The sequence below is a fragment of the Neomonachus schauinslandi genome, chromosome 13 (genome assembly GCF_002201575.2).
Source record: "Neomonachus schauinslandi chromosome 13, ASM220157v2, whole genome shotgun sequence".
Classification (NCBI taxonomy): Eukaryota; Metazoa; Chordata; class Mammalia; order Carnivora; family Phocidae; genus Neomonachus; species Neomonachus schauinslandi.
Genome location: NC_058415.1, coordinates 74047589 through 74067141, shown reverse-complemented (window position 1 = coordinate 74067141; position 19553 = coordinate 74047589). Strand labels below are relative to the sequence as shown.

General features: G+C 54.5%; 1 protein-coding gene across 1 annotated transcript in view; it reads right to left on the bottom strand.

The window, feature by feature from the left end:
• The window catches only part of ZNF618 (zinc finger protein 618), a 177460-nt gene that overhangs the window by 45998 nt on the left and 111909 nt on the right, over positions 1–19553 (bottom strand). The window contains exons 3-5 of the mRNA XM_021691432.1: positions 12911–13170; positions 3520–3615; positions 128–205 (exon numbers count right to left, since the gene is read on the bottom strand). Coding sequence (XP_021547107.1) covers positions 128–205; positions 3520–3615; positions 12911–13170 — 434 coding nt within the window. The remainder of the gene's footprint in view (positions 1–127; positions 206–3519; positions 3616–12910; positions 13171–19553) is intronic.

The window sequence follows — 19553 nt, the reverse complement described above, 5'->3', positions numbered from 1 at the left end:
ACAGAGTGAGAGGACTGGCGCTCTGGTGTGTGTGTGTGCGGGGGTGGGGGGGTCCTGGGGTCATCCACAGGCCAGGCAGAGAATGGGGAGGTGTGGCCCTCGGCTCTGCCCCAGAGATGCCACGCACCTCGGTGTGCCCGTACGTGGGTCTGGAAACAGTTGTAATACTTGTACTTCTTGCCACAGATTCCACACTCATAGGATCCTGGAAAACAGGAAATAAAGGGACAGCTCAGTCAGTACCCAACACGTGCAACTATGAGGTCCCAGGACCCACAGTGATGCCCCCAAGTGTCACGAACTCCATGACAGGGGGCAGGGGTCACCCAGTGGGCTGTCTTAGTCCCAGCAAGCAGAGAAGCAGCAAGGACCAGCAGACACAGCCCCGAGCTGGAAGTCAGGAGCCCGGGGTCTACTTCCAAGTTTCTGCCCCAACTCTCTAAGTGACCTTGGGCAAGTCACTTCCCATCTCTGGGGCTCAGTTTCCAAATCTGTTAAGACAGAGAAGACAACTCCTTCTTATACTTATTCCTTGAGAGGAAAAAGGAAATGAACATAAAAGTGCTCTTTCAAACTAAGGAATAAATGGCATCCATGGAAGGAAATCAACATGCATTCAAGTAACTTCTACCTCTCCTCCTTGCCAGGATGGGACAGAGATTAAGAGGACAGTCTTTGAACCAGATGGATCTGATCCCCGTTCCTGTTCTGCCACTTACCAGCATCATGCCCTAGGTTATTCCCTTAGACACATTAAGCCTCAGTCCGCTCATCTGTCAAATGGGGCTACAAACACCTACCTCACAGGGGTGGCCCTATATCCCCCCTAGGAAGTGCCCAGCCCTATTAGAGATGCGCCCTGCAGGGAGAGCACCCCCTCCCCGCCCCCGCAGTCTGCTGAGCAGTTTTCTTGTTCTCTCAGATATACAGAGACCGACACGGTGTAACTGCCTGACTCCAGTCCTCTGCCGGGCGCTTCTCCCAGGAGCTGGGACTGAAATGGCTGAGTTCCCAGTAGGCATTTCGGACAGGTCAAGGCGGAGCCCACGCTTGCAGAGCACACACAAAAGGCCCATGGCAGGAAGCCAAGCAGAGCCCATCAGACCCAGCCTGGCAGGGGCCCCAGGCTCAGAGCCCTGCTCATCCCTCACGGAGACCCACGACCACCTGAGTCCGAGCCACACCCTTCCTAACAGACTGGCCAGGAAATTCGCACCAATACAGAGGCCCTGGCCCCACGCCAGGGTCAGTGCCCTACAACAGCTGGGGCCAGGGGCCTAGGAACCTGCGTTTTTCAAAAGGGTCCCTCAGGGCATTCTGAGCAGACCAGCAACCAGGTTCAGGAACCACTGACTTTAGAGTAAGACAGACCTGGGAGGGGATCTCAGCTCTACCCTTTACTGGCTGGGCCTCAGTTTCCTTCCGGGAAAGAGGTGGATAATGCAATAGCATCTAGGTGAAGACTGGCTTGTTCCTGCCACGAGCCCAAGTGTTCAGTGAGTGCCCGCATCACCAGCTATTTTTGCCTTCAGCCTCTCCTGGGGGCAGAGGCCTGTTTACTGGGTGCAAACTCCAGGTATCTGATTAAGTCTGAGGAGCACCAAGTCGGACTGTCTGCTCAGCTCTGCCACAGCCCTCAGCTGACCTCAGGCACATCCCTTTTCCGGTCTGGGCCTCAGCGGCCTCACCTGTGACCCAGGACGGTGACGCCTACGTCTCACGACCGAGGTCAGGACTAACAAGACACACAGGTGGCCTCGCCGCCTTACCACTGTGGGTCATAAGGTGGACGCTGTCATCCCAACACCAGCGTGGAACCTCGCAGCCTGTTATCCAGTGGTTTTATCCGCCTGAGCCATGTCTCACAGAGAAAAATAAAAATGTGGGGAGGGCATTAGATCAGATTCCGTATTTCATTGTCTTTAGCCCAGCGATTGGCACACAACGGGGGCTCAATAAATTCACGGTGTCCTGCAGTTCTACTCACCTGTCACCGAGTCATAATGACCCCGACTGCCTTCCTGTGCCTCTACCCCACTCTTCAACAGTTTTTGCCAATTCCCCTTCAACCAACTGAGAATTTATGGAGGATTTTCAACGTGCCTGGCACTGAAGCCCCAACCATGAGCCAGTCCACGAGCGATCACTGCCCTCCGTGAGAGGAAGCAGAGAGACCACTAGGCAAGGGGACGGGCAGGGTGACGGCGTTACGACAGTGACGTACGGAACCTGGTGGGCCCCAAAGCGAGGGACAAAAGTCAGAGGGGTGAATAGGCGGGAGAGGCGAAAGGAAAAGGGCAGACGGAGGGGAAGGTGGCCCAGGGAAGGGGGACCCCCTCCCGAGAAGACCAGAGGCCACAGCCTGTGATGAGGCAAAACTGGTTCAGATCTGACCCACTTCCAGATGAAGTCTCTGTGCCCCAGCCCTGCCCCCTCTCTGCCACAGATCTGGGCCTCAGTTTCCCCACTATAGTGAATGACCTAAAGACTTTCTCAAACTGTGTAATAACTGCAGGCTGCAATGGGTCCCCCCAGTTGCCCACTTCATCCTGTTGATAAGCAAGCCAGGTCCCTACCGGCTTTATGGGATTTTTCCCTCAACCCAAAGAGAGAGCGGAGGATCCTTGAAGCCTTGCTCCCGGATCTCAACCCACACAGTCTCACAAGGGGGGTGGTCATCAGTCCTGCGCCCTCTCCTGGCTGCCCCCCAGGGCAGAGTGGGGGCCCTCGCCCCGTGCACGGAGTCTCAGGCCTGAGTTCAAGGGCCCGCCTGTCTCCTCACTGCCACTCACCCTAAGACCCCAGGCTTCAGGCGCTCTGTGTGCAGGTGGCTGGGAGTTGCGGCCTGGGGAGAGTGCAGCAGAGCGTCAGCCCACCTGGGTTCAAATCCTGGCTCACTACCTAAGCAGCCAGGGGCCCTGGACAAGTCACGGAAACACTCATGCCTCAGGCTTCCTCTCTAAGCACAGGAAAATGGTACCCATCTTGGGGAGTTGGGAGCAGTAACTCTATGGCTACAGAGCACCGTACCCAGTACAAAACAGGTACTCAGGACAGCACAGCTGCTGTTACTAAGCAGCATTTTCCAGAGTTCTTTAGAACCCAACTTCCTGAACGCAGCCCGGGAAAGAGACACCCATGATCAAGCGGGTGGGAGGCACGGCCGTCTTGGGAAGGCGCCGTGCAGGGGGATCTTAGGGACAGGTCCTACAGGAACCTTGTTTAACCCCAGCTCTTCCAACACATGTAGCCACAGAACTCTTTTATAGCCTTGGCTTGTTTCAAAGTTGCAGTCCACAGCAGGTGCTGCCGGGATGGTCCTGATGTTCCAGACTTCCCGATTTCCACAGACTGTCATCCCTCCGATGGCCAAGTCCTCCAGGCCCCTGGCAGGCTCAGATTTGCTGCCCTGTGGCAGTGATGGGGTGGTTGAGCGTGGCCCCTCGTGGCCCTGTCTGGCCGTGCCCCCACCCACATGCCGGCCCCATCAGGTCGTCCTGCCCCTCGGCCCTCACGTACCAGATGCATATCTCAACGCTTGGTCAAAAATCCAGGTCCCTGAATAGCGACTTCGCACAGATCCACCGTGGGGGCTGCCCTCAGGCGCTTTTCCATCTGAATTACGTAAGAAATCAGAAAGATCCCTTAAAGTTGGGGGTGCCTGGGAGGTGGGGGAAGGAGCCAGGTGAAGGGGAGGGCTCCACGTCTCAGGTTGGCCAGTCACCTGAGCTGCCAGGGCCTCGGCTTCTCCATCTGCACAAAGAAGTGTGACCAAGATCGTGCGGTCTACTTTTTCAGCGAAGAACCTGTCCTTGCCAGGGGGGCATCCGTACCTCCCCTGGAAGGCTGGGCTATGGCAGAAAACAGCCACAGGCCCAAATCCCCCCGAAGTTTTATGTTTTCTCTGTATTCTAACTCATGACGTAAATAAAACATAAAATTATCCATTGTATGGCTATTTCTCCCCAAGAGCATTCCAGCAAAATGACCCTATAGGGAGGATATGCCCTGCTTATGCTGTGGCCTGGTGCCCCTCCCCAGCCACAGCCTCTGCAATACCCCAGGGTGGTGCAGGGGGGTGCTAGCGAGCCTTCTTGGGGATGCTCAGCTCAGACAGTCCGGGTCCCCAAAAATGACTCCCTCCCCGGCTCGCTTCCTCACTCTGCTGGGCTCCCCAACTACCCCTGTGTCCTTTGTCACCACCACTGCCTACTAAGTGCCAGGTGCTTAATGCCCTTCATTCGAGCCTCTCCTACATCTCTGCACAGGGCTGGCCTCCGAGCCCGACACACAGCTGAGGAAGCAGAAGCTGGCCAGGTGTGCAGCCACGTGGCCAGCTCAGCTCACCCTCACACGCCCGGCAGACACAGGTGATTATCATCCCCATTTCTCAGATGAGGTAAGTAAGGACTGCAGGGACCACACATCCGGCCACAGGCGGCTCAGACTGGCAGTGATCGGGAGCCAGTGTATGTGCCGGCCACACCTCTGGGAAAGGACCAAGAACAGATGGTGCTTGTTAACATTTACCACCCACTGGGTGCACCCAGGTCTCATTCCCGTCCTCTATCCTCCCAGAAGTCCTGGTATGCTTGGGACAACTCCGTACCCAGTTCACTGATGAGCGTGAATGTTCTAGGGGCCAGGCGGTCCAGGGTGGGGGCTACTCAGCTAGTGGCTGGCCAGCCTTCAGAGCCACCCTGCTGCCACCACACCAAGTCACCTCTGGATGCCAAAGGCACTCGGGCTTCCCCTTCAGTCCCAGGGCTCCCCCGAGTGCTGCAGGGCAGCCGACCCCCTCCCACTCCCGCTTGCCCCGCCATGTCCAGTCCTGCCTCGGGACTCCCAGAGTCCCCTATCCCCTCTCAAGGCTGCCAGGGGCAGCTGACAGAGCATGCCAGCACACGGGAGCCAAGCCTCTTCCTCTCCCCAACCCTGTCACTAGTGACGCAAGAATCCACAGGCACTGAGTAACAGAACCTGTCTAGCATTTCCCGGAAGCACTTGGCAGACAGCCTGGCTTAGCTCCCTCCCCAAGAGCGCAGGTCAGACCAGATGAGGCCAGCTGGGACCAGGGGGCTCTAGTTGCTGAGGCCACGTAGGGGAGAAGTTGGGAAGGCTCCGGCAGGGAAGGCTGGCCCTGAGGACAAGCAATGAGGGCAGCAAGCCTCAGCTCTACCATCTGCACCCAGCTAGCTTCAGACAAGTTCAGACACCTTTCTAGATACACAAAATGCAACGAGACAGAAATCCAGAGCAGGTCAATGAGAAGACAAACACAAGAAGGTGGGGGTGCCAAGAGGCACCGAGCCCTCTTGGTTCTGGGACCCAGCAGGAGCGAGGCCCAGAGCCTGCTGGCAGACAAGGGAGCTGGAGAGGTAAATCATGGACAAGTGGGTTTCCTGAGGCTCTTAGGGCTTGGACTCAGACCAAATGTCTTTGGGACCGGGGTCTTCCAAGTAAGAGTACAAATCGCCTGGGGATATGTGAGCACAGGCAGTTTTAAGAGAATCAATACCCCAATCATCAGCTTTCAAATATATTCTTCCCTAAAATCAATGTGCTGGAGATGTAGCGGTGGGAGGGGAGGCCCCACTCAGCTGGCTCTCCTCACCCACCCCCTGACACGCTACAAGCAAGACAATTCCTTCACCACCACCCCGCCATTGGGGCTGCCCATCTCACGGCTCCAAGCAAAGAGGTGATCCCAAGTATCGGAGTGAACCTAGAAAGTGGGCAAAATCTAACACCAGGGAACAACGCTTTTTGCGAATCGTGTGATTTCCAATTCTTTACTCTCAACGAAACTGAAGAAGCATCTAATGGAGCTGTTCGTAGACAGACCATTAACAACAGTGTCTGATGACAGACCCCCATGTGATTTTCAGCCCACAACTTGGAAAGAGTTCCAAAAATTGAGTGATGCTCAAAACTGCATCCATCCCTGGTTCCTTACCTATGTAATTAAGCTTTCTAAGTACTTACATGTACAGAAACCAAAGGCAGGAGTTCAATTAATGCTAAATCTCGTCTCAGCCGTTAAGCGTCTACCTTCGGCTCAGGTCATGATCCCAGGGTCCTGGGATCGAGCCCTGCATCGGGCTCCCTGCTCGGCGGGAAGCCTGCTTCTCCCTCTCCCACTCCCCCTGCTTGTGTTCCCTCTCTCACTGTGTCTCTCTGTCAAATAAACAAATAAAATCTTTAAAAAAAAAAAAAAACCTTGATCTGGGGAAAAAATGTTTTAAAAAGTACAGTTTTATGATCCCGACCAATTTTTTTTTTTTAGAAATTTCTATTTCAATTTATGTACATCTTGTTGTAGGAGATGAGTGTAAAACAGTGATCAATAAAAGACTCTCAGGCATAAAAAATATATTACATTAGGATAAAATCCTGCAAGGGAAGTGGACTGGAAATACGAGTTCAAGGAGAGAAAGGGAAAGATGTAAAATTTCTGACTGCTAAAGATGAGCCTGTTCGCATGTTTTTTAAATGGATGATGGCAGATATTAAACAGCAGTGGCTTTGGATTCTCTCCGATACATTTAGAACAGTGGTTTCACAGTTATAGTTCCAAAATGACGGGTTTTTTTTACACAACACTCCAGAAATTAGATCCTTTGCAATTATTTAAACTTTGGATAAAACTGTGAGATGTCAATTCAAAAATACGAAAGAATATATACCATTTCTTAAGAGGCGATGAACACAGAAAGGTGAAAGCCGCTGGCCTTTCGGGTTCCCAGCACTCCAGATGGACCTCCAGACGTGCCAACGTCCTGAGGCTCCAGCTAATAGTGCTGATAGCTGTTTTGCATTTTCTGCCTCCCCACATAAAAAAATGCTTTCGTACCTGTTACCTCCCTCTGTCCCCAACAAGCCTCCTGGAAAGACAGGCAGGTGTTCTTACACCCACCAATCAATGAGGACAGCATGGCAAGGAGAGGTTAAGGGTCCTGTCCAAGACTGCACCGCGGGGCAGATCCTGGGTCTCTTGGATTTACAGCCCAGGGGCCCTTTCCCGTGGGGACCCTCCACCCAGGACCCCTTCCCACCTTGAACCACCAGATGAAGGGCCAGCAGCAGAGATAAGACCTGCCTGGGAGGGTGGCCAGAACCCCTCCTTCCCTAGCGGCTGCAGCAAAGGGCTGAGCGTTGGTTCTGGCAGGCTCGGTGCAAGGCCTGCCAACCACCCACTGAAACAGGAAACTATCAGCTGGCGCCATGGAGCAGGACCTGGCACCTCAGCTGCTTGCGTTTGTCACAGCCCAAAATCCACGTGGCCGGGTCTGAGTGGCTGCCTGCCCTTCTGCTGCTCCTTCCAGAGCTGTGGTCGAGCTGCCGCCTCCTTCCCCTGTGCCTCCTCCCTCAGGCAGTCCCGGGGGCGTGGAAACACCCCTACCCCGTGGTGCTCAAAGCTCACTGCTTAGAAACGTTCGTGTAGTCCTCCATCTGATCCTTGACTCTGCCCCCCCTGCAGCCCGTCCAGTGACTTCCAGGACAGAACTCATGCCCTCACAGGCCTGTATCCGGTTCCAAACAGTTCCCACAGTCACAGAGGCCTCCCTGTTACGGAGCTGAATTCACTGGTGAAGCCCCTTTATCAGTCGGGGCCGTGCAGAACACGTCCACTCCTTCCCCTCCCACTCCAACACTCCAATGCTTCAAGCTGAGCATACTTCTATCCCCTCATCTCCCTTGCACTCCCCCCTACCACTGGCCCCCGCCCCCAGTCTCTTCCTCCCCAGGACAAAGAGCCCTTAGCTCTTCTATGGGGTTCCTCGCCACACTAGGAATGAACTCTCTGGACATAAGCAGGTTGGCCCACACCCCTCATCTGAGGAGGAGCCCTGCTGGGTGGCTTGCTCCCTCCAGAGGCTCCTGTACCACCGGTCTCCAGGCACCTGCCGCTCTTCCTGGGCTCCCCTCGTGTGTAAGCTCCCCAGGATTAAGGACCGATGGTCTCACCATACAGAGAAGAGCACCCACTGCTCGGTAGTACCTTCTGACCACTATGATGGGATCTGAGCATCCTTCTCTCTCAGAACCAGGAAATGCTCCCAGGACTGGATGTCCTGATTGTTCTAAGGCCAGCTTGCCTTGTCTTTACCACCTAGGACAAGAATGGCAAGCAGGTTTCCACTTCCTCCTTTCCAACTCTGGCTGACTGGCAGTGACGTCTTGGTGGGCTGCGTTGAGAAGGATTCTGAGGGGCACTGTCGCCATCCGCGGTGATCAGTGAGCGATGCCTGCCGTTGAGCGGGAGCGGAGGTGGTAGCAATGGCAGCACCCTGTGTTTAGCACTCCTCGTGGTGTTCCTGAAACGTCCAGCGCGGCGCCCCCACTCCTCGGCGCTGCTGTGCAGAGTTCCGCGCGCAGCTTGTCGGGTGGACACCGGCCTCTGTGACCTCACTTCTTTCACTTCTGGTTTTACCCAACAGGGTCATCGAGTTCAGTATCACCTCGGCTCTTCTTGCTGAAAACCCCCACGTTTCCCCCACACCGGCTCCAATGGAAGTGACGTTCTAAGAGCAAGAGATCTCTTTCTTATCACAGAACTTGTGGGCAGCCGGGAAACTGAAGTCCCCACTGCAAGCTTGGCAGCCAGCCTCCTGGGCACTGACGGCCGCCCCCTCCCAGCCTGAGAAGCTGCCAAATGCCATCCTTGGGTCCAAGCCCCGGCTCCTCCACGGGAAGTGCGTCGGATGAGGACTGTGCCGCTAGGAACACTGTTTGATGGCTGTTACAGGGGCAGTGAGGACCTGGGGGTGGACACAAGGTTCCCGCACGGTGCAGCCCTGAGTGACCATCGGGAACACTGTTCTATTCAGTAAGAGAGGCCGGCTCTGAGCCCTGAGCGGGGCTGGGTGAGCGGGGCTGGGTGAGCGGGGCACTCGGGGGCCGCCGGCTGCATATGCTTCCCTGCCCAGCGGCCCGGGAACGTTTTCATTAACTCCACGCCACCCAGCCTGTGCGGCACGAGTGCATTTAAAGGGAAGGCTCTAACCAGCATTCGGCCCCTGGCTCTCCCTCCTTGTTTTCCTTCCAGGTGGCAGGGGGTTGCTGTGAGGTGCACCGACCCTTCATGAAGTGCAAGAAAACATCACTGATGTGCTCTCTGGCCCAGAGCCACTCTTTTTCCTTTCGGCTGGCCTCTGTTGGCCCCGCTATAAAATGCGGGGATAAGGGGTGTCAAATGCACAGCATGTGGAGCCCCACTGCCCATTTCCACAGCCACAGCAGACATTAATAATCAATCACGCTTAACCATGCATCCCTTTAGAACCTTCAACACAGAACCCCTAATAAACAGCAGCAAGTACTTGGACTTGGCCCACAGGATAAAACCTACTTGCCATATTGAGACCAGCTGAATCCGAAAGGCTCAATTCTTTTACATTGATTTTTTTTTTTTTTTTTTTTTTAATGCTTTTCTTTCCGGGTACTGAGGCCAAGCCAGATTTCTCTGAGCCTGACCCTTGGCAGAAACTACACCCTAAAGGAAGGTCTGCCTTCATGGATGCAAGATGAGTCTCGATAATCAGCAGGGAATGTCCAGGCCCTGCTTTGGTCCCGGCTCCAAAATGGCGGCTCAACTCCCCCTTGCCACTGTGGCTTTACTCCTTTTTCATTAAGAGTCTGTGAAAGGCAGTTTACTTAGAAACGTCACAACATACTCAAAGTCCCTGGATTCTAGGGAGGCAGCACTAGGAGGGGCTCCAGGGACAGGGCAAGTTGCCCTGTTCAGATGAGACAATGGAGGCTCAATTAGAACCCACGTCTTCTGACACCTCACCCAGCGCCAACTTCCCCGACCCATTTTTTCTCTACATCACCCTGGCTTATTTCTTAGGCTTTGGAAAAAATGCAGAAACTATTACTACTCTTCCCACTTGAAGAGGTACTTGAAAGAGGTACTCTTCCCCCTTGAAGAGCAATGCTAATACCCCTGATAAAAGCGAATCGTTTACCAAGTACAATGCTGAGTGCTTTATATACATTATCTTACTGAATCTTCGCCTCACCCCACGAATGGGCAATTGTGAGAACTGAGGCACAGAGAGATCAAGTAGCTTGCCTGAGGTCCAACAGCTATTGCATCAGAGAGCCAGGATTCACTCCCAGACTGAGGACCCGAGCTCATTCTCCTTGCACAACGCTGTTCTCTTCCACTGCCTCTTTTGATTTGCACACCCGTGAGGTGGGGACAGGGAGCCTCACTGAACAGAAGAGGACACTAAGGCACCGCAAAGCCAAGGACCCTGCTGCTGAGCAGCAGCTGAGCTGGAAGCCAGCGTCAGTGGCTGGCATGAGGCCCTGAGGCCTCTCACGGTGCCGGCAGCCGGCCCAGGGAGGACTCCCTTCCAGCATTTCCCCAGCATTTCCCTAGCACGGCTGCTCTAGGCCTTCCCCGCCAAATCCCGACTGCTGGCTCCATCCCGAGATTCAGGTTCAACTACCCTTCACCGAGCATCTACTGGTGAAGAGGCATAAATAGCTACTGGGTCCAACGAGTCTTAAAACACACACCCCAACGTGAGCAAGGGCACGTCCCCTCTTGGGTTAGCGGACACATTCCTAGTGGCTAACATGGTCTGTCCTTGGCCCCAGGGAGCGAATACTGATGGAGGAAGGCCAGACACAGGCTCCTGAAAAGGCCCTTCTTCCACTGGGCACTGGGCTAAGTTGCCCATGCTCTTCACCAAGTACTGCTGGTTCATCCCAGTTCTGTCACATGAGAGAATGGCATTTCCAGGCCACCTGAGGTTGGGTGGGGCCATGTGACTAATGTGGGAGGGGACTTAACTCTTCTCCCCTCTGGGCTGCAGCAGGTAATAAGTAGTGTGAGTCCCCCCAGAGCTTTCTTTCCCTCTGTCCCTTGGCCGGCACCATTTCATATACTGGTTGCTTTTAGCCTGGGTCCAGAGCAGAGCCCCCAGATGACCCACAATGGACATGCAGTGTGACCAAGAAAGGAACCTTTGTGGTTTTGAGCTACGAAGATCTCGTTACTTTCAGGATCTTTTGTGACTGGGCCATAACGTAGCCCCACCCTGACAGTTCTGGCACCAAAGTCAATACCGCTCCCTAGAAGCCGGTACCTTGGCTGGACACTGTGGGGTGGGCGCAACGAGCCCAGAGACACAGATCAGACAAGTCCTGATGCACCGACCTCCAGGGGCTCCTAGTCTCGTGGCAGAGGCAGGCACGGACAAGGCCCCTCTAATCTAAAACAGATAACGGGAAGCACCCAAGTGAGGGGCAAGGCAGAAACAGAACGCGCTGACCAGAAGAAATTCAAGAAGGCTTCTGGGATGAGGTGGCACTGGAGCTGGTCTTGAAAGATGAGCTGGATCTGGGCATGTGGACATGGGCAAAGGCATTCCAGGCAGAGGGAAGAGCACAAGCCAAGGGCAGGAATGCTGTGGAAAGGCAGAGTGTATCGGAATGAAAGGTCCAAAAAGATCATAAATAGGAAATATGGATCAGGTTATGGAGGATCTTGATACTATGGCCTTGAGAGCTTGTTTAGAGGTTCTAAAGCAGAGCAGCGCAGCTACTCATATACCCTTGACTGAAGAACGGTCCTCCTTGACCCTACACACAGTGGGGAATCCCAAGTTTCTAAGCAGGGAGTGACACAGTCAATGACTTATTTTTGCCAAAGCCCCTGGCAGCCAGAGTGGAGGGCAGGTGAGGGCAGAGAGACACAAAGGCACGGCTGTCAGTGGGAAGACACAATGACCCAGCTGGGGCTGATAGTGCACAGAACAGCGGAGGAACATCGAGGAAAGGGAGTACGGACGGGGCTGAGTCCAGGCAGCTGGGAAGAAGGGGCAACAGGACTCGAGTGTAAACTCAGGGACACAGACACACAGGAAACTCCATACAAGGCCCTGCATGCCGACATGGGACATGAGCCCAGAAGTCTGGAGGAAGTGAGCCAGAGCTGGACCAGGGAGGACAGGGAGAGGGGAGGGAGGTGGCAGCATGTCTAAGAAACATGGAGGACCATGCAGATGGGGAACAGACCAGGCAAGGCCTCAATGCCAGGGTGAGACTCGTGGACTTTATGTCACAGACCAGGGGTTGCCAACCGGTGGCCACGGAAGGACTGTGACCCAAAGATAGGTTTTGTTTGGCAGATTTCAAAAGTCGAATTAGTCACCAACGCTTAAAGCCAAAAGAATGCACATCAAATGTCTCCCTTCTGTCATGTGGCGTGTCCAGAGATCCAGCCACACGGAGCCCATCTCCCACCTGGTTACGAGGCGGAGGAGGACTGAGTCCCTCCATATATGTGCTGGGCCTCGTGGGCATCTGAGTTTGTGACCTTGGCAGGGGTGCAGGCAGCCCCTGAGGGGAATCCCCAAGGGGGGCGCAGAGAGGACTGCTAAGAAGCTTGTTCCACAGACGTCCTCTGAGCCTGGCCCAGCCCAGAAGGGGCCGGGGAAGGTGCCGGTCTGTCACCAATCTGATCCGCCTGGGCACCTGCTCCAAGCAGGACTCGCACTGGAAGCTGCCTTCAGGAGCCCGTGGTAAAGCCAAGGAGAAAGAAACGGCGACAGGCATTTAGGACAATAAGCAATGTGTCTGTGCTAGACCCACCTGCGGAGCATGAGAGCCCCATGGCATGAGGGATTCACCACACCTACAGAAAGTTCCAGGCATCTGACCTGAACAAAGTCTTAAAACACGGACAGAGCTTTGGCACATCAGGTGGAAAGGAAAGAGGTCCAGACTAGGACTGCACAAGCAAAAGCAAGTCTAAGGAGCCTAGGTCCTTCCCTGAGGGCAGAGGGGAGCCACTAAGGGCTCTCTCAGCCAGGGAGAGGCAGGCCTCTGCTCTTCAGGATTCTTGACCCCATGCCCCGCCCTGGTCCCAGCCCCGACCCTCTCAGGCACTCACCAAGGGTCTGCTGGTTGCGGACACCACCGATCACCACGCAGATCTCAGCGGGCACATCACCTGTCCCGTCCTTGCTGACCGCCTTCTTCTCCTCCTTGGCCTCCCCCTGCCAGATCACCTCCTGGATGTAGTCATCAGGTAGCTCCGTCTTCACCTTCACCTCCGTCATCGTTCCCTGCTCGGCACTCAGCGAGGCCTCGGCCGGCGCGGGCTCTGGCCCCTCCACCTTGGTGCTCTTCTGGCTGCGCTTCAAGCGCTCCCTGGGAGAGAAGAGAGTCTGCTTAGTGTGGACCCCGTGCCAGCCCCCAGACCCATCTGGGAGCCCACCAACCCAGGCGGTTGCATAACGTTTAGCTACAGACCCACTTCTCCATGAATCTCACCTTGAAGCACACGGCCCCCATGGCAGCCCCTCGGGGTCTTCCTGGGAACCCAATGTGCTCAGAGGAACACAGTTTGAAAATGACTGGGCTGGTATGGCTCCAATTCCACCCATTTCACAGACAGGGAAGCTGGGACCTAAAGAGATCTAAACTTTTGTAACTGGAGTTACAAAAGACCTTCAAGGAAGGGTAGCTCTGGGTGGTTGAAATCAGTTCTTCGCAATCAATGTGCATATAAATCAGCTGAGACTGTTGGTAAAATGCAGATTCTGGTTCAGCAGGTCTGGGGTTTAGCCTTAGATTCTGCTTTTCTAACAAGCACCCAGCCAGAGCCAGTGCCGCTAGTCTTCAGTCTGCACTCTGAGCAGCAAGGGTTTTAAGTGATGTGTACAAAGTGCCTGGTGCTGTTCCCTTCCCTCCTTGGCAGAAGGGCTAGAGATTCCATCCAAGCTCCCCCCCACCCCCTTCCCATCTGACAGACGGGCAACTACAAGCCAAAAGCCTCACTCAGACCAACACTCTGGCCTCCAGGTAGGTCTTCAAACATCCAAAGACATCCTTTAAGGCCATAAGCTCAGTGTTGAGGTGGGCAGGGCACCAGTTACGAAGCCTCCTTTATGAGGGGCCCACCACGGCCCAGAGCAGAGCTGGGACTTGCCCAGCGCCACACACAACACTGGGGGCAGGCCACGGCACGGAGCCAGGTCCCTGCCATCTCCTGAACAGACGGTTCGGTGGGACTCTCTGTGTTATCCTAAGGGCCCCCCCCCCCCCCCAGCCTTCTGGCATGGGGATCATCATCATCATTCCCGTCTCTGAGGTACGGAAGCCAAGGTATGCAAGAAGGGGGAGGATCACATCACGGTCCAGCCTGGGGATGTTACCCCGTCACGTCCAGCCCTCTCTGCGGACTGCACTTCAAGGCCCAGGCTTGAGGCACACACAGGCAAAACCCACTAGCATTACCAAGTGGGGCTCTGTGGAGATGCCAGGCTGGGAGGCAGAGACCCAGGTTCTGACCCTGGGTCTGCAGTGGCCTTGCTGTGGGACTATGGACAAGACCTTGCTCTTCTCTGGGCTTTAGCGGCTCCATCCATCATCAAGTGCATGAGTTCAATCACATTCACGGTTCCTCTCAGCTCTGAACTTGCTCTCGGGCTGGGGGATTGCAGAAAGAGAGGAGGAGGGTCCCAGCTAACAAGGAGGGAGTGAGGAGAAGGCACTGAGGAGGTGTCATGGCCTGAACTGGGTCCCCCCACCTCCCCATTTTGTATGGTGAAGTGTTAAACCCCACCATGACTCTAGCTGGAGACAGGGTCTTTAAGAGATAATTAAGGTTAAATAAGGTCATAAAAGCAGAACCCTAATCTGATGGGGCGGTGTCCTTAGGAGAATGGGAAGAGAGAGCTCTCTGTCTCCTCGCCGTGGGAGGGCACAGAGAGGAGGTGGCTGTCTGCAAGAGGGTTCTCACCAGAAAACAACTGTGCTGGCACCCTGATCTCACACTCCCACCCTCCAGGACCGTGTGACAATACCTTTGTCCAAGCCACTCCATCTGCGGTCTTTCACTGCGGCACCCCGAGCTAATACACAGGCCCCAGAGGACAGCTGGAGTGAAGAGGCAGGCTGGGGGGACACCAGCCAGGAGCCAGGGCCGTCCTGTCAACCACCTCCTTGCTGGGTGACCTAAGCCAGCTGCCTATAACCTCTGAGCCCCAGGTTTCCCATCTGCAAAACGGAGCTAATGGGACTGTCTGGGAGATTTCAACCAACTAACAGCACAGCACAGCGGCTGGCCTGTAACAGCTAACGAGACACGGCCACCATCACTATTATTAAGAATGACAAACCCTACAGCATCTTGAGCACTCACTGGGCCTCCTCCTGATGTGTCTGCCACGCTAGGGCTACCTGACACCGTCCAAGCATTTGCCCTTCTCCGCAGCGGGAAACATAAATCAGGATGGTTTGATCACCTCCGTGTTTATTTCTTCTACTGATTTAACAAACCCTGAAGTCACTTCCTATGTGCCGGGGCTGTTCTAACATACTGACTTTTCATCTCGGGAACAACGGGGGAGGTGGAGGCACTGAAGAGGAGAAATAACTTGATCAAAGTCGCATGGGTAGGAAGACATGGGACCAAAACAGGATGCAGGCATCTTGGTTCTTAGCCACGGTGCACTGCAGCTGGGGGAGAAACCTGCAGGGGGAAGCCTGCCCACCTGCCCCTGGGGCAGCCCCCACGTCACCCACTCTTGACCTTTTGCATTCCGAACAGACTCAGAACCAAGATGCTAGTGGGAGAGCAGGGCTTCCTCCGAAGGGGCTATCTTGAGCTAGAGCCCCCTTGCTGAGGACCAGCACTCCCTGGGAAGGGAGCAAGCCTACCTGTCCCCTGCTTTAAAGTCGTCACAGGGCCAAAAAGCCTCTTAGCTCAGTGAGGCCCCAGGAGCCACAGGACCAGCAGGTCTGAGAGATTACCAGGGGGCAGCTATGGCTTTAGGGAGGGAGGACAACCTGCCAGCCTGCCACAGAAGGGGACGCCCTGGGGGAAATAGGGGAGGTCTCCCCGGCACCGGGGCACCAGAACAGAGGTGAGCGGACAGCCCGGCAGGAACAGGATGTGATGGACTCAGACGGAAGGTTCTGAAGTCAGACAGTCCCACGGCCAATTTCAACTGCTGCTCTCAAGCTGCGGGTTCTTGTGCAAGTGACTCCAATCCCCTTTCCATGCCTCAGTCTTCGCACCCATACAACGGGGACCAACACAGCACCTGCCCCCAGGCGCTCTGATGCAGAGACAAGGCAATGTCTGCAAGGGACGTGGCCCCCGTGGAGACATTTACACAGGTCTACTGTCTCATATGGGGTGCAGGGGAGGGAAGTATGCAGAGGACGCAGTCGGAGTCTGAATGCCGGCCCATGAATCTCAGGGGGGCTGCCAGGCAGGCAGGCAGCTGAGAACTCACCCTGGCTTGGCCCTGGCTTGTCCTGATCCTGACTGCACAAAGGGTTAAGCACCAAGGACAGGGCAGATGCGCTTCCAGAACAGCAAAAAGGCCCCCTGGAGATGAAAGGTCCAACCTGCCTGCCCTCCCTGCAACTGAGGTCACAAGGAGGGAAGGGGACAGAACAGACTCCCCCTTTCTTCACTGCCGACCTTCAGAAGCTGAGCCTGAAGGTCTATGAGCACTTGCCCGTCCCACCTGAACAGACTCAGTGTCCCTTCCTGCTCTCAAGGACCCCCCCACCCCGCATCATGATGTCCTGGTGGGAGAGAGGAGTTGTTGGAATCAGACAGGCTGGGCATCCACACACCCTGTGACCTTGGGCTAGACTGCCTCTCTGAGCCTCAGTTTCCTTGTCTGTTACAAGAAGGACCATGATCCTTGCCAGCGTGGGAGTGGGAGACGAGCCAGGGAGCAGGGCAGAGTGGATTTGCAGGGATGGCAGCTGCCATGACAATGTCATTGATGCACGAGGACACCCCCGCCTCTGGGAAGCCTTCCCTGCTTGCTCGAGGGGGAGTTAGACCCCCTTTCTGAACACCCATCTGGCCCCCAAGGGAGACGCTTACACTGGGAGCCACGGGAGCCAGCCTGTCGCCCACAGGCAATCCTTTCAACGGGACACCCCCCCAGCTTTGACGGCGCCAAGGACACTGGCAACTTCTCTTCTCCCGGCTTCATGCTTTAGATTTATAAGCCCAAATGTTGCTTTTCTCGGGTGCTTTGCATTTAATTAGGTGTCCTAATAACAATGGAATCACTGAAGTACTTATATCACTTTGAATTAGTGGTGCAGCATCTTCTAACTTCTTTTAAAAAAAATTTTTTTTCATATATCATTTTTTAAAATAGAGCTCATTATTTTAATTATATCCATTTAAATGTACAGTGGAGCCCTTGGATATTCTCAGCACGAATCATTAGGTATATTAGTGAAAAAGCACTCGGAATCTATCTCCATGCTGACACTCCATAATCTATTCTATTTGTGTCGCTGTAAAATAGATTTATATATAGATAACTACAAAATAGTTGCTCAAGATATGCTATGAATTTTATATTTAACCTGAGTCACACTTCAACATAAAAATCTAAAGTCAGGCACTAAAAGGGTATTTCTCTGTAAGTACATACCGTCTGTGGCCACTGGTTACTGCTCATGCCAGAATCCCAAAAGAGAAGCCAGGCCAGTGGATCCCTGCCCGAGGACAACCCCAAGAGCGCTGACCCTTCATTAAGGCAATGGTTCTCAAAGTGTGTTCCTTGGAGGCCTAGGGGTTCCACAGCAGTGGCCCAGAAACCCCCATGAGGCCCGAATAAAGAAGGTGGCGTTGAATGGGGCTCAAGACCCCTACTCCCTCTTTGATTTTAGCCTGATATATGTATACATAGGCTTCTTTCTCCCTGTCGTGGGGTATATGGTGCCCCCCCACCCAAGATATGCCCACGTCCTAATCCCCAGAACCTATGAACGTGACCTTATTTGGAAAAGGCTCCTTGCAGATGTATTTAATTTCAGGATCTTAAGACGAGGTCACGGTGAATTACCTAGGTGGGTCCTAAATGCAGTGACAAGGGTCCTTATAAGAGGCACACAGGGGCTATGATGGGCAAAACAGGGGACAAGGCAGAGAAGAGGAGAAGGCAACATGACCACAGAGGCAGAGAGTGGAACTATGCAGCCGCGAGGCAAGGAATGTTACGGCCACCAGAAGCTGGAAGAGGCAAAGAATAGAGTCTCCCCGCCCAGAGCCTCCAAAACTGAGAGAGAACAAGTTTCTGGTTTAAGCTCCCCAGTTTGTCACAGCAGCCACTGGAAACTACTACGTGGTGTCAGACTAACCCTGGAGAACTAGCTCCACGGCGATGAGGTCTGCAAGCCGCTACCCTCCACTCCCCTCCATTTTCTTCTGCTTCCTTCTGACTCATCCCCAGCGCTGCGTGTGGCCCGTCCGACGTGCCCGCACAGCCTGCCTGGGAAAGTTTCAGAAGCAGATCTCTTCCTCTGGGTTTTACCAGATGGTTCTTCAAGTGCTTCGACCCAGCCCAGCCCATCTGGCATTCACGAGAGCCCTGGAGCCAGATGCAGAAACCAAAGCCCAACACAGGGCTGGAGTCTGTTTGGTTCACATCCGCAGCCCAGCTCGAACATGAGGCCTGGGGCATAGCAGGAACTCAATCGACCTTGGGAATGAAGGGCATGCCCAAGGTCACACAACTTCCAGTGACCAGAAACAATGTTTCTGACTCCTAGCCTGGTGCCCTTCCCACTAAGCCGGACAGCCTAAGACAGTGCAACCAAACAACGTAATCAGTGGATCTGGGGACCAAAGACAAAATGCCATCTCTGGCCACGTTGGAGGAAGAGTTCCAGGGGATGCCATGTGGCCAGGAGTCAGACAGCTTTGTTTCTGGGTGTAATTCTCCATCACTGCACCAAAAATGCTAATGCTTGAAGCTCTACCAAGTCACAGTAGTTATGAAGGTTCTCAGCACACTGGACGTCATCTTGGCCTTGCGTGACTCAGTTTCCCCATCTGCATGACAAAAGCGCTGGAATCTGAGGCTGTGGTAGAGGCCAGACCTCTACCCAGCAGGGTGTGTGCACCTCCTTGCACAGGCTAGGGGAGCAGTGCCTCCATCTGCACCCCAAGGCTCGGCCTGAGGACCACCCCACCTCCTGCAAAGGCTCCTGCTTACTCACCCCAGTACTTCAGCCACCTGAAACAATGTGAAGGGTGGATGGAAAAGCTCTAATCACAGTGTGTAAATGACTCAGTTAACTCCCGCTAGAATAAAACTTCATTTAAAGACTCCACTCATTAGGAATGAGGGTTAAGTAGCCTCAAGCTGAGCTTAAATACACTCTCCTCGAATGCATGGATGCACAGGGTGTTAAAGGAACTAACACACACCTAAGCCATGACCTCAGGGGCCACATGCACCCTGCTGCGGATGCTGACCGCTCATCAAGTCCTCCAACGCTATCCCTGTGCCCACCTCCTGATCATCTAAGTGCCACAAAGGACTCTTACCTATTCACAGGTGTCAGCAGGCCCCTCCTTGGCAATGCTTCCAAGTCCAATTAGGTATGCCTCCCCCATTCCACCAGGGCTGCTCTTGCCAAGGCCTCCCGTGACCTCCATGCTCCTAGAGCCTATGGTGCCTTCTGGTACTCGGCAACCTCGGATGATCCTCCCTGTCCCCTTTGTCCAACTCTTGGCTCCCTTTGGTTCTGTGCTCAGCTGG